This window comes from Phyllobates terribilis, unplaced genomic scaffold (genome assembly GCF_046119375.1).
Source record: "Phyllobates terribilis strain yellow unplaced genomic scaffold, ASM4611937v1 Scaffold_7__3_contigs__length_470593459, whole genome shotgun sequence".
In the NCBI taxonomy this organism is placed as follows: Eukaryota; Metazoa; Chordata; class Amphibia; order Anura; family Dendrobatidae; genus Phyllobates; species Phyllobates terribilis.
In genome coordinates, this window is record NW_027362767.1 from 112,208,118 (window position 1) to 112,223,156 (window position 15,039).

At 42.3% G+C, this 15,039-nt stretch overlaps 1 protein-coding gene across 1 annotated transcript in view; it reads right to left on the reverse strand.

Moving 5' to 3' along the window:
• The window catches only part of LOC141153867 (protein transport protein Sec23A), a 246,812-nt gene that overhangs the window by 37,627 nt on the left and 194,146 nt on the right, over window positions 1-15,039 (reverse strand). Inside the window, exons 17-18 of the mRNA XM_073639099.1 lie at window positions 2,307-2,393; window positions 2,032-2,187 (exon numbers count right to left, since the gene is read on the reverse strand). Of these exons, the coding sequence (XP_073495200.1) occupies window positions 2,032-2,187; window positions 2,307-2,393 (243 nt within the window). The remainder of the gene's footprint in view (window positions 1-2,031; window positions 2,188-2,306; window positions 2,394-15,039) is intronic.

Genomic DNA, 15,039 nt, shown 5'->3' on the forward strand with positions numbered 1-15,039 from the left:
CGGCAGGGTTGCCGGGTGTCGGACCTTGGCCGATCAGACATTGATGACCTACCCTAAGGGTAGGCCATCAATGTTAATGTAGTGGACAACCTATTTAATGCAAACTAAGTGATGGCACCCCTCTCCCCTCGCCTTGCTTTGTACTTAAGATCTCTCCCAGGAAAGATTTCAAAAGAGTCAGGTTTAAGAATGTGTGGATCAAGCTCTTTTGAAGAAGCACCAAGAATTTGGTCACCATAGGCGCAGTGGTCAGCCTAGAAAACTTAGTGTAGCAGGTGAAAAACACATTATGATTGCTTATATCCCGTAAAAATCTGAAGATGTCCAGCAGTGCCATCAGAGAAGAACAGACAGTGGGACCCGGCTTTTTGCCGGCACCAGTCGTCACGTAGATCATGTTTTATGCAATCTTCCAGTAGGAGAATATATACAAGTTTGTGTATTTTATACAAATTCTGACATTTGTGAATCGGAATGTGCTGGGATTGATTCCTGGCCGGGAGCACATGGATATTCTGAAAAAAATCCTTGCTCCAGCAAAACAGGTGAATGATTCCAAAAATAAGACACAGTACTTGTGACCATTATAGGGATTGGAGTCTTAAGAATTATAAAGGAAATAAAACAGTGTTTTTTTCTGACACAATATAGTTGTAACTACTATCAGGTAGTGGATGTAATTAGGAAACATTTCTTGATTTTACATACAGATCCTGTCCTTACACAAATATAGAAAATGGCTGTAAATTTGTATCCAAAAGAGGTTTAACAATCAGCAATAATGTGTCTCCAAGCAACAGGTTCCTTTTTTTTAATTGGGTAAGAAAATACAATTGTAATAAAACAATTCTGAGGCTTAAGTACACAAAACAGTACTGCTCATATGTGAATGCCATATGGATGCCATATAGATTCATCTGAAAATTGTGCTAGTAAGTTCATTGTCTACCTGATAAACAGTGAAGCCATAACATGTACTGTATGTTGGTCCATCAAGGTCATTGTGTAAATGGATAGAGGAGCAGATTTACAATGTCCAAAATCCCACAAGAAGTGTGGCAGGAGCATGAAGACACATTGTGCCACCCCACAACTTACATCAATCCTTGGAGTAGGACCAATGTGACATTGTTTCTTGAAGGCCTCTTTACCAACACAGTCCAGATGGAGACTGGAGGCTGGAGTGAAGCAACAGAGGCTGGAATTGTGGTCTATTCTCTATCGGTGAGTCCCGCTTTTATCCTGGACGCAATGATAGCTGCAGACTATGCGCTTCATACAGCTGTCAAAATCTACTCCAAACCTGACATTGTCAAGTCAAAAGGATGCAAAAAAACCATGTAGGAATCTAGGAAAAACGCTTAAAACTATCTTCAAATCACTTCAAAACTGAGTTAGATCTGAAAATCTTATCCAAAAACATACATGGAATATTGATTTCTCTAAAAAAAAATAAAAAAAACATACTGGATTTTTCTGCCACACAGAAAGTCTCTGTGAACATCCCCATAACGCACACTAAGTGATGGCTCCTCCACCCCTCGCCTTGCACTTCAGCAATGAAAATTATATCAAAAGTAGGCTATGAAAATGTAGGGGCCTGTTCCTGGTATAGAGTGAGGAGTAATTGCCCATGCAATGTGACTGCCTTTACAATGTTATGAAAACTTAGATGACTGTATGTCCTTAAAGGAGATGTCTGGGAATATGGTATTGCTCATCTATGAATAGGTCCTCCATATCAGAAGGATGGGGGTCCACTTTCCAGCACCCCCAGTAATCAGCTGTTATCAGCTACTAGGAATTTATCTTCAGAACCTCAAAGCACGTTCTACACATTGAATGTAGTTGATATGTTCAACTCCTTTCTATGTCTACATCTGGCTTCGGCCTGACCTTGTAAGAGCTGATCGGTGGGGGTGCCTTAAGTTGGACCACCCACCCTTCTATGATCATTAATATCATGTGCCCAGACAACTCATTTTAGTGTATTTCTCCCTGTTAAAGCCTTATATTTATATCAGCACTTACTTGGCTTCCTCCATGTTCTGTATCAACGTAACGAGGCATGGGGAAACGAGAGTAAAGGATCTCCTGTCCATCGTCAACAGGGGCCTGAAGCAAATGTCGGAAATTCTCATACTCAGGCATATCTTGATAGCCTGCTTTCCTCCACTGTGCAATAGTCTAGATTAAACCAGGACAAGGAGAAGAAGTTAACTAAAAATATTAACAATATGAATTAAACACAAAACTGATAGATGCAAAAATATTCAATTAGTGCATATGACAAGAGTCAAACTTACCTCACCATGATAAATAAGGATCTGGAAAAATGTGTCCATCAGAAGGATCCTATCTGGTAGAATGCTGGTGCTATCGAGCAATACAGGCTGTAAAAACAAGGAATCATTTATTTGCATGAATGAGTTTTCAAGAAACTTGATACATTACATATACAGTGTATATTAAAGATGCACTCCCGTTAATTTTTTTACTAAATGTGTGTATATATGCATGTAATGTAGTGTGAGTGTATTAATATACTCTACTATCGCACCTTCCCCAGCTTCTAGTTCCATTCTGCTCCTCTTCTCAGTGATGTCACCAATCGCCACCTTCTGCGGTATTCAGCTTACAGATCGGTTCTGCTCCTCTTCTCAGCGACGTCACTTCATACTTCAGACTCTCCGGCTTATTCCATCTCTATGTATGAGATAGAACTCTCTTTTATAAAGGAAGCATTCTGACATTCCATAGGCTTACATTGTAAAAGCCACTTCCATGTTACGCAGAGCTCAATGTGAGCCGGAGAGCTTGCAGAGCAGTAACATCACTGAGAATAGGAGCGGAACGGCGCTGGAGGCCAGAGAAGGTGGCTTTAGGTGAGTATATTAACCCACAAACTACACTACATACACAGATTTAGTTAAAAAAAAAAAAAAAAAAAACCTTCATGGGAGGGCTTCTTTAAAACAGTGTTACACACCTGTCCCAGGTCTGGACTCTGCTTCCTACACCCCAGGTGCGCTAAACTTTCTTGTTCTGCATGTTGAGCTTTGCAAGTATCCTGACGTGCTTCCATGTGTTGAACTTCCTAGGCCTATATAAGGCCTACCAAGAAACACACCCCGTGTCTTGGTATTAAGAATTTTACTTTGTCTATGCACAGCTCCCTGTCTCTGATCTCCAGGATGTCTCCTGTCTGCCTGCAGCTTCCAGAACCTCTGTTACTTTTTCAAAGTCTTCTATGGCATCAGCTGTCTGCGTTCACCAGGATGTCTCCTCTCTGCCTGTGGCTTCCAGTACCTCTGCTATCTGTCTGCATTTCCTGCGTGTTTCAACTGCCTGCTGCACTGATGCCTGTGACCCCTACAGTCCTGCTCATGGCTATTGGCACCCATGAAGTTTAAGTACATAATGTGGAATACCTCCTGAAAAAAAATGAATCAAGTGAAACAGTATTTTTGTATAGAGACTCGTGTTTAATACAAAAGAGCAAATGTTAAACAATAATTTAAAACAAAAACCAATGGGAGGGAAAATAGGAAAACCTAAAGCTTGCTGTGTCACTGGTATTGGCACCCTTTACATTAATTTAGTATGGAAACACATTTTGACTCGCCTGTGGTAAATCACAAAAGAGATTTACCTGTGATTAATTGTTGGTGCCCATGTGACATGAATTAGCCAATGAATGATGACTTCAGTAGTTTAAAAATGGTAGGTCCTTTCCTTTGTCACAATGGTGAAGACAATGGAGCTGTCTGAAGACATCAGAACTGCTATTATTAGCAAACACAAGACTTCCAAAGGATATAAGGCCATCTCCAAAGACCTTGGTATCCCAGTTTCAACAGTGCGCAATGTTATTAAGTTTGCCAAGCATGGAACCATCAAGAACCTCTCTGGACGTGGGGGAAAAAGGAAAATTGACGAGCTGTCTTTGAAAGTTGGTGCGAATGGTGGAAAAAAAAAACACCACGTCAAACATCCAAAGACCTGAAGGCCAACCTGGAACGGTCTGGGGTCGTGGTTTCAACAAGTAACATACGCCGCACACTAAACCAAGCAGAGCTTTACGGGCGTAGGGCAAGGAAGAAACCATTGCTGAAGAAAAGGCATAAAAAGGAACAACCGATCTTTGCCAAAGAGTACCTTGACAAACCACAATCCTTCAGGGAAAATGTTCTGTGGACAGATGAAACAAAAATAGAGCTTTTTGTCAATGCAAAGCAACAGTTTGTTTACAGATGGAGCAATGGGAAGCTTATAAGGAATAGAACACATTACCAACAGTTTAGCATGGTGGAGGATCCATAATGCTGTGGGGTTGCTTTGCTGTGTCTGGTACTGGAGGCCTTGGCTGTATCACAGGAATCATTAAATCAGATAATTATCAAGACATTTTAGAGTGAAATGTCCTGCCCAGTATAAGAAAACTTGGTCATGGGTCCTCCAGCAAGACAAACATCCAAAAGTACATAGGAATGGTTGAAAAAGAAAAAATGGATTGTTTTAAAATAGTCAGAAATGAGTCCCAACTTCAATCCCATTAAAAATCTGGGGTGAGCTGAAATCTGCCATTGGGAAAAAGATCCCAGCAAATATTCAAGAGCTTGAACAAACTGCAAAGGAGGAGTGGCAAAAAATTCCAGCTGGGAAGTGGAAGAAGCTGATAGATGGCTACAAGAAACATTTAGAGGCTGTCAGTGTTATGAACTGCTACAAGCACTAAGGAAAGATAGGAAAACTGTCCCTACAACAGGACTAAGCTGATTCCCTACGATGCAGCGGGGGACCTGTTCCTTGTGAACAGACCCGCCTAAGTCCTCGGCTAGTCTGAACGCAGACCTATAGATATAAGGGAGGGATCCCTACAAGAACTAAGGACTGGGATTTAGATGGACACCTCCTAGCAGAAATTGTAGCAGAGCAAAGACAAACAAACAATAGTACTAGTGGTCCAAGGACCAAGCAAACTACAGAGTTAGGTACAAGGCACCTGGCTAGCTTAAGAGTAAATGTAACACTGAAGTCCAGCAAGGCCAGACGGGCGAAGCTGGATTATATAGGCAGAAAGTCATGTGACCAACAAAATAGAAAAAAACTAACAGGAGGGTTCTAACAGTACCCCCTCTTCTATGAGGATCCTCCGGATCCTCCAGGGCCAGGTCTATCAGGAAACCTCCTGTGAAATGCTCCGACAAGTCTAGGAGCAGAGACATCATCCGCCCTTACCCAGGAGTTATCCTCGGGACCGAAACCTTTCCAAGCGACGAGATACTGCAATCTCCCTGTATGCCATCTAGAATTAAGAATGCGAGAAATTTCATATTCACCGTCTTCCAACACCGGAGGAACAGAGACAGTGGCATCCCTATCAGAAACATCAGCTTTTTTCAATAAGGAAACATGAAACACAGGATTAATCTTCCAGGAGGTAGGAACCTCCAACCTAACAGCAGATTAGTTAACTACCTGAAGCACCTTAAACGGCCCTACAAACTTCGGGCCCAATTTCTTAGAAGGAATCCTCAACCGCAGATTCTTAGAGGACAACCAAACCATGTCACCAACCGTAAACAAAAACTCTTGACGTTTCCTGTCAAAGTACCTCTTGGATTTTTTGTTAGCCTCTTGAAGGTTACAACGTACATCAGTCCAAACTCTCTCCAAATCACCGGAAAAATTCTCCTCCTCCGGCACAGCTAATACCAATTTGGAGAATGACCCAAACGACGGATGTCTCCCAGTACAACAAAAAAAAAGAGAACACCCAGCAGAAGAGGATGTATGGTTGTTAAGAGCAAATTCAGCCAGGGGCAGAAACTCAGACCACCCCTCTTGATTGTCAGCAACAAAACAACGCAAAAACTGTTCAACATCCTGGTTCTTTCTCTCTGTCTGTCCATTAGACTCAGGATGATATCCAGATGAAAATGACAAATGAACTCCCAACCTGTCACAAAAAGCACGCCAAAAAAGAGCCACGAACTGAGGTCCTCTATCGGAAACAATGTCGGAAGGAACGCCATGGAGCCTGACAATTTCCTTAACAAAAGCCTTAGCGAGTGTCTTAGCGCAGGGCAGTTTGATGAAAGGAACCAAGTGACACATCTTGCTAAAACGGTCTACGACCACCCAGATGACAGTGAAACCCTCAGAGGCAGGAAGGTCAGTAATAAAATCCATAGCAAGATGCGTCCAAGGTGCACTAGGAACCTCCAGAGGGCAAAGCAACCCCGCAGCAGGAGCATGTGAAGACTTAGATCTAGCACACACACTACATTGACGCACCCACTTAATGACTTCCTTCAGCCACCCAGGCCACCAAAAACTGCAACCTACAAGTCTCTTAGTCTCCGAAATTCCTGGATGACCTGCCAACCGAGACTCATGACACTCAACAAACAAATCTCTCCTAAAGGTCCTAGGCACAAACAACCTCCCATGGGGAGTGTTAGATAGGGCTTCCTCCTGGGCTTTCAGAATCCCATCTTCCAAAACGGAGTCCAATGCTGCTATCACAACACCTTCCTGTAAAATGCTCTCCTCCTCGGTACCAACCATGGGAGAAAAACTGCGAGATAAAGCATCAGCTTTTACATTCTTGGTACCCGGGATGTAAGTAACAGAAAAATTTAACCGCGAAAAAAAAAGTGCCCACCTAGCCTGACGGGCATTCAAGCGCTTGGCAGCATCAAGATAGATCAGATTCTTATGATCAGTGAAAACCTGAATGGGAAATTTAGCACCTTCCAAGAGATGGCGCCAATGTTCAAATGCGAGTTTAATCGCCAGCAATTCCCGATTACCGACATCGTAATTAAGTTCGGTCTCAAAAATTTTTTTTGAAAAAAAAGCACAGGGATGTACTCCATCCTTGTTTTCCTGAGACAAAACAGCACCGACTCCCACCGAAGAAGTATCAACCTCGACCAAAAAAGGCTTGGTCTCATCAGGCTTCATAAGGATGGGGGCAGAACTGAACCTCTCCTTGAGATACACAAAAGCTTCAATGGCCTCAGTAGTCCACTGGACCGTATTTGCACCTTTCCTGGTGAGATCGGTCAGCGGCTTAACAATTATAGAAAAATTCTTAATGAATTTTCTGTAATAATTGGCGAAACCCAAAAATCTCTGTATCAATTTCAAACCAATAGGCCTAGGCCATTCCTGCACCGCCTGAATCTTCACCGGGTCCATCTCAAAGCCCTCGCTGGAGATAATGTAGCCCAAAAAACTAATTCTCTGCACAGCGAACTCACATTTCTCCAGCTTAGCAAAAAGTGAATTGTCACTTAACAACTGCAATACCTCACGTACGCTCTGCCAATGAGACTCCAGATCCGGCGAATGAATCAAAATGTCATCCAAGTACACCACCACATTCTTACCGATCAACGGTCTTAGGATGTCATTAATAAGGTTCTGAAAAAACGCTGGTGCGTTGGTAAGACCAAAAGGCATAACCAGATTCTCAAAATGACCCACCGGAGTGTTAAAAGCAGTTTTCCATTCATCACCTTCCTTCATACGTAACAAATTGTATACCCCCCGGAGATCAATTTTAGAGAACCACTTGGCCCCCACTAACTGGTTGAACAACTCAGGAATTAATGGCAGTGGGTAGGAATTGCGTACGGTAATCTTATTAATTTCGCAAAAGTCCAGACATAGACATAAACCGCCATCCTTTTTTTTAACAAAAAAAAAATCCAACAGCCACAGGTGACTTAGAAGGTCTAATGTGACCAGCGGCCAAGCTTGTCTGTATGTATTCCTCCAAGGCCTTTCTCTCAGGGATAGTAAGATTAAATAAGCGACTCTTGGGAAGAGTAGCTCCAGGGACAAACTCAATGGTACAATCATAGTCCCTATGAGGAGGCAAAACTTGCGACTCCTCCTCAGAAAAAAACCTTCCAAAAATCCTGAATAGGTACAGGTAATTCCTCTCTTTCCACAGCAGCAATGTGACCGTTACAACATTTATCATAACACTTAGGACTCCAAGACTTAATTTCATTGGTAGACCAGTCCAGTACAGGATTGTGCAATTTTAACCAAGGTAACCCCAAAACCACTGGAGCAGGCAAATTATTTAATACCGCCAAATCCAAATTCTCTTGGTGAAAACCATTAATGGTGAGGGGAAATTCAAAAACCTTGTGAGTAATACATTTCAAGGGAGAGCCATCAACAGCAACCACAGAAATAGGAGATGACAAAGGTTTGGATTCTAATTTACATTTTTCCAAAAATCCCTTATCAATCACATTGAGTGTAGAACCACAATCCACAAATACCCAAAATTCAATCAATTCCTCCTGGAACGAGGTGCTTCCAGAAAGAAATACTCCTTTTGTGTTTAAACAAGCTATACGGGCGTAACTGACCTTTTTTTTCCCTTTGTTCAAACGAAGCACACAGTCCTTAATAAAGTGGTCAGATTTACCGCAATAAAAACATAATCCCTTAGCAAACCTGCGGTCTTTTTCCTGAGAGTGGGGTGACATCGCCTGAATCTCCATCGGTTCTCCACCTTCCGAGCAGACCCTCTGAAAACTAGGAGCTGCCATAGCAGTAGATTTCTCTTCATTAATCCTAGCACGCAGTCTCCTGTCCACACGTATAGCTAATTGCATTGCCTCCTGCAAGGTTCCAGGTTTTGGGAAGGCAATCAGCAGGTCCTTAACCCTTTCACCTAGACCAGCAAGAAACAGAGATTTTAATGCTGAGTCATTCCATTCCACTTCAGCCGACCATCTTCTGAAGTATGTACAATAATTTTCCACATCACCTGATCCCTGTTTCAAATGTCTTAATTCAGTTTCAGCAGATGAGACTCGATCAGGATCATCATACAACAACCCCATAGCAGAAAAAAAATCTTCCACCGATCTAAAACACGGATCATTAGGTTGTAGAGAAAAGGCCCATCCCTGTGGTTCTTTGAGCAAAAGTGACATTATAAACCCAATGCGCTGTAATTCATTCCCTGAGGATCTGGGTCTTAAATGAAAATATAATAAACAAGCGTTTTTAAAGGAGAAAAAATCTTGCTGTTTGCCATAAAAAAAATCTAGCAGTCCTACCTTCGACTCCACAAAATGCGCTCCAGGACAGCTACTGACGTGTTGCTGGAGCTCGGCCACCTCCAAAGACAGTCCCTGCAGGCGTTGAGCCAACTCCTGAACCGACGCCATGCAGAAAACAGGATTTCTTTCCTTAGAGTGTTTTATTTTTGGGCTGGACTTACTGTTATGAACTGCTACAAGCACCAAGGAAAGATAGGGACAGTTTTCCTACAATAGGACTAAGCTGATTCCCTACGATGCAGCGGGGGACCTGTTCCTTGTGAACAGACCCGCCTAAGTCCTCGGCTAGTCTGAACGCAGACCTATAGATATAAGGGAGGGATCCCTACAAGAACTAAGGACTGGGATATAGTTGGACTCCTCCTAGCAGAAATTGTAGCAGAGCAAGACAAACAAACAAAAAGTACTAGTGGTCAAAAGACCAAGCAAACTACTGAGTAAGGTACAAGGCACCTGGCTAGCTTAAGAGTAAATGTAACACTGAAGTCCAGCAAGGCCAGAAGGGCGGAGCTGGATTATATAGGCAGAAAGTCATGTGACCAACAAAATCGAAAAAAAACTAACAGGAGGGTTCTAACAGTCAGCAATGCCAAAGGGGATGCAACCAAGTATTAATTAGGGATGCCTTTATTGCTGCACATGCTGTTTATTCTGTTTCTTCTTTGAAATTGCAACATGGAAGTTGAAAAACAATGTTTTATTGTTGCATTACTTAGGACCACTAATTAAAAAATCCTGAGGACATAACTTTGGTACATTTCCATTTATTTCTGAAAATATTGTACAGTCTATGAAAAAATGAAGGGGTGCCAATAATGGTGAGCAGCATTGTATGACCACCCGGACCTTGGTCTTCGAGGATCCACCTCAACTAGTGAGCACTTGACAAGCAGATCCATCACCAGATTTCCTAATACAAAACTGCATACGTTACTGAATAGATTACCTAAACCTTATAAGATGATGTATGCCAGAACGGCTGCATAATCTTTTATGAAAGTTTAATATGTTCTCTGCTCACTGAACCTGACTGACCGTGTCCACCTGCTGCTGCTGAAACCTCACACTGCTAAGTACAAGCGGCAGTTGTCTGTCAGGTTGGGTGGGTGGAGTGTGCATATGCTTGTACTCATTAGCTATTTCATTCTACAGCTGGACTCATAAATTACTCATCAGACTTATTAAGCCAGTCTGAAATAGATTTAAAAAGTAAGTATCACACTTAAAATATCTAATAATGTAAAAGTGTAATGTCAATTGCTGACAGATCCGCTTTCACTATGCACAACCAGACCCAGTCTTCCATAAGAAACTACATTTTGCCTGTTCTTAAATCATATCTCAGGGATTTATTGTATATAAATGTTCAGTAGAGTTATACACTATATGGACATAAATATTAGGACACACACATGGGCGTACATAGAAATAATGGGGCCCCATAAGAGAAGTTCTAATCCCCCCCAAAAAATAAAAAATTTGGTGAGGCACAGAAGAGCATACCTCACAACTCTGCAGCCCTTACAGAGTAATTTTCCTCCTATCGAAGCCCTAGATTATAGATTCCCCTTTCATTGCCTCCTTAAAGTGTGATGCCAATAAAAGTACCCCCAAACTCAATATGATACCCACACAGTGAATTCCCACACAGCACCCTCCAGATGCACAGTATGATGACCCTGCTGTATCCACCCGGAAAAGTATGGTGACCCCAATACAGTATGATGCCCCAACTGTGACCCCAACACAGCAATCCAAACAATATCATGGCCCCCACAGAGAATGACAGACCCCAACCAAACCTCCACACTGTATAATGGCCCCTACTAGCTCTCCAAACAGCTTAATGCCCCCCACAAAGCCCTCCAACATTATAATAGCTCCCACAATAGCTGCCATATAACCCTCCAAACAGTATAATGGACCTCACATAGATCTCCAAATAGTATAATGGCCCCCACATAGCCCTGCAACAAAATAATGGCCCCCGTATAGCCCTCCAAACAGTAATGCCACCCCCCACATAGCCTTCCAAACAGTAATGCCCCCCTACCCTCCACATAGCCCTCCAAACAGTAGAATGCCCCCCTCCCCTACATAGCCTTCCAAACCGTATAATGGGCCCCACATAGCCTTACATGTAATATATTGGCCCCACATAGTCTTCCATATAATATACTGGGTCCCACATAGCCCTCCATAAAATATCATGGTCCCCATATTGCCCTCCATATAATATAATGGCCTCCATAAGTACTTGACTAAAAATTAAATTAAATCCTCACCTCTCCCCATTCCCCGCTGCTCCGGTCTCCTCAGCGTGTCTTCTGCAGCTCTGCACTGCTCGGCACAGCGGGCACGTTATAGTGACGTCATCGTGCCTGCTGCGCTGACACATCAGATGCATCATTGTTTTCAACTGTATCGGTATCCTGGATGAAAGTGTGATGCTGGGAAAGGAACGGGGTGGTAGATAGTACTGGCTCTGGGCCCCCAACGGACCCCATAGCTGTCATGTGGCCTGCCGCCATTGGCGGTATACCACTGGACACACATCATAATTATTGAATTCATGTTTTCAATTCAGTCCTCCTTTCACAAGGTTACAATCAAAAATACTTCCTGAAATATTTTTAGATGCTAGCAATAGAGATCAATAGGGTAGGTTTGAACTAGAGGTCATGTGAAATGTCCCATGTTCGCTGTATTGCCTCATCGTCTACGGCGCATCCTGCCCCAGCACCACCTCCCATATCTGATGCCTTCCGGTCTCTGGTCCATGAAGCACAAGCAAGAAGCGTCGCATATATCCCCTGATTGGCTGGGTTTGGGTAAATCAGGAACTGACATTCCCCCGGTTTACCACGCCCCCTGAGGAAGTACAGCATACGAAACGTGCGTTGGGGTAAAGGGACATCAAACATTACATGTGCTCCTGCGGTACAGCCCTTGGCTGCGGTAGATAGCTCCACATTATGGTCTTTTGGTGACTACTTTGTGTATGTTATACAGCTTATTATGTGTTGAAAATGATATTTCAGCCACTGATATGTCTAAATATATGTATTTTGGTGGAGCTCTCATAAAGGAGCCGTGTACTATTTAACACTTGTATGTAATTGTAATACTGTCAGGCCAAAACACACTATATGGAGATTGTTTCCCTATGTATATGGAACCTGATTGGTGTTTATGAATTCTGATGTCCCTCACGGTGTGAGGTTCTGTTTTTAGTATTTGTTGTTTGTAGTCTTCTAATCTGCCATTAGTTTAATAAAGGCCTTTTTATATAAATTATGCTGTGGTTGGTTGGTTTATGGGGGCTTCTGACCCCTAGTTCAAACCTATTGATCTCTACCACTTCCACAATGGCCTACAATGAAGCACTCAGCATTGCAGTCAGCCTTTACTTAAACGGGTTTTCCCATAAACAACATTAATCTTAATCAACATTTTAATCAATAGATCTTTGAATAATAATAAGTTCCACAATTGGATTGGACACGGGATCACAGCTGATTCTTCCTGTGAGGTAAAACAATTCACTGCCTGTTGTAAGCAATGTTTTACCTCACAGGAAGAATCAGCTGTGATCCCGGGCTGTCCTGTCTATATACTCTTTTGCCTCCTCCTCTGCCCAGGAGCTGTGGTATGATCAGACCATGTTCTGTACCCGGTCAGACACAGCCATTAAACAGGGGCACATTTATAAGATTATCTCAGCACAGGAACATTTTATTTAAACATATCCAATTGTGGAACTTATTATTCCAAACTATATTGATTAAAATGTCCTTTGTTCATGGGAAAACCCCTTTAAGGCCTTATTCAGACGTCAGTGTTGCACATACGTGTTGTATCTGCCTTTTTTCAAGGATACAACACGTAACCATTATAATCTATAGGGAAGTTCACAGATCCGTGTTTTCTCACAGACCATGTGTCCATGCAAAACTCACAGACATGTCCATTTGTTTCCGGTATCACGGATGAAAAGAGGCAATACACGTCTGTGAAAAATCCGTACAGCGCACGGATGACCTCATTGTACCGACCATGTGCTGTCTGTTTAACTTTACCAAGAAGAGGAACTTTGTAATTTATGTATCTATCCGAGAAAAACACTGACGACACAATAATAGGAAAAACAGACACACGGACCATTCACGGATGACACATTGATCCAAAACACTGATGACACCGGTAACATTCTTTCACATACGTGTTTAATCATGAACATGTGAATGAGGCCTTACCAAAAAAAACTCATAAAAGTTCCCCTAAATTTTTCACATTCAACTGTGAATGGTAAATAGTAAAACGAAAAGGAGAACAGCTATACAAAACAAAGGCAACAACACATTGAGGGCAGCAAAACATTTTGTCGATAAACATAGTAAGGCCATGTTCACACGTTCAGTATTTGGTCAGGATTGTACATCAGTATTTGTAAGCCAAAACCAGGAGTGGGTGATAAATGCAGAAGTGGTGACGTGTTTCTATTATACTTTTCCTCTGATTGTTCCACTCCTGGTTTTGACTTACAAATACTGATGTAAAATACTGATCAAATACTGAGCGTGTGAACGTGGATTAAAGATACAAATGGTTTAGTGTTCTAAAGTATAGAAAGGGTTACTGAACCAAAAAGAGAAGGAAATTGGTTCCTCGGAGAAATGCATTGAATTCTAGCTCTGGATACGAAACAGCCCAAAGTTATGAATTTCGGGAACGACACTATGTATATTTGTTAAGTATTTTGCCACTCCGTCATTATTGTGTAAAATAATGATTTTTTTTCTTATTTTGCTCCTATTAATTATTATGCTTTTACATTTTGGCACGTGATTTGTCGATGTCGTTCTTAAATAAGGTTTTCTATTTAAGTGTGTTACTATCATTGAGGGCAGTTTATTGCCAGAAACGCGTCGGGGTGGTTCACCGGACCACTTGTGCCAGATTTTAGCAAAGATTAATTAAATCACTAACATTTTATTAGTGAAGCATGTGCTGTCTGTTTCTGTTTTTTTCTTATGCAAATTGAAAAGTGGAAATCTTTAGAAACCACAGCAATTCCCATAGACACAAAACAAAATTTTGTAGAAGAATGGAATCCATTAACGTTGCAAATGATTGATCAACTCCATATTAAGCTCTTCATGACCACTGACAGCGATGCGCAGCGCCGTTGTAAATTTACGTTGGGTGGTCCAGGATCCCAGTGCTAAACACAGCCTTGAACTGGCAACATCATCTGTGCTACTGACAGGCTTGCCTACAGCATCCTCCACCGGAACCTCCAATGACAGGTTCAGAACATTTAAGGGATCACGTTTAAATCCACATGGATCCCTGTACAGGCTTCTCTGGAGCACCGCACCTACAGAGACCTTAATCTATGGGGCTGTCCATTATCGCCTCCTACACTATCTCGCAAAATATATCCCATACACATGGCACACAGGACCGAGCCAACTGCAGCACGGCACCAGACCATATTTTTCTGTCCGCCACTTATAATTTCCCAGCAGACGCGGTCCTTGGCTCCAGGACACCCTGAACCCAGCACTTTTCTAACTGACGGGCATACTCCATCCGTGTCTATACCCAGACACCTCCTACCGGATTGGTTTCCTTATCTAAGAATTGCCCCTCACTTCTTCTTGACTGGTAACTCTTCTCCTTTTTTCCAGGATGCGTCTATCACTTGCGACACTGTGATCAAGGCCACAATGCTGGCCGAAATGTCCACTAGTCGCCTGAAGCATCACCCTTTAAATAAAGTTTCACCTAAAGCATACCATACCTCTATACGTGTGCAGTGATTTTTACGTTTTTTTTAGTCTAAGGATTAGGCGGTCGTCCAAAATCTGCATATAAAGGAATACTACTGAGAGGGCCTGAATTTCCCCCAGTCGCCTAGCTGAAGTTATGGCCA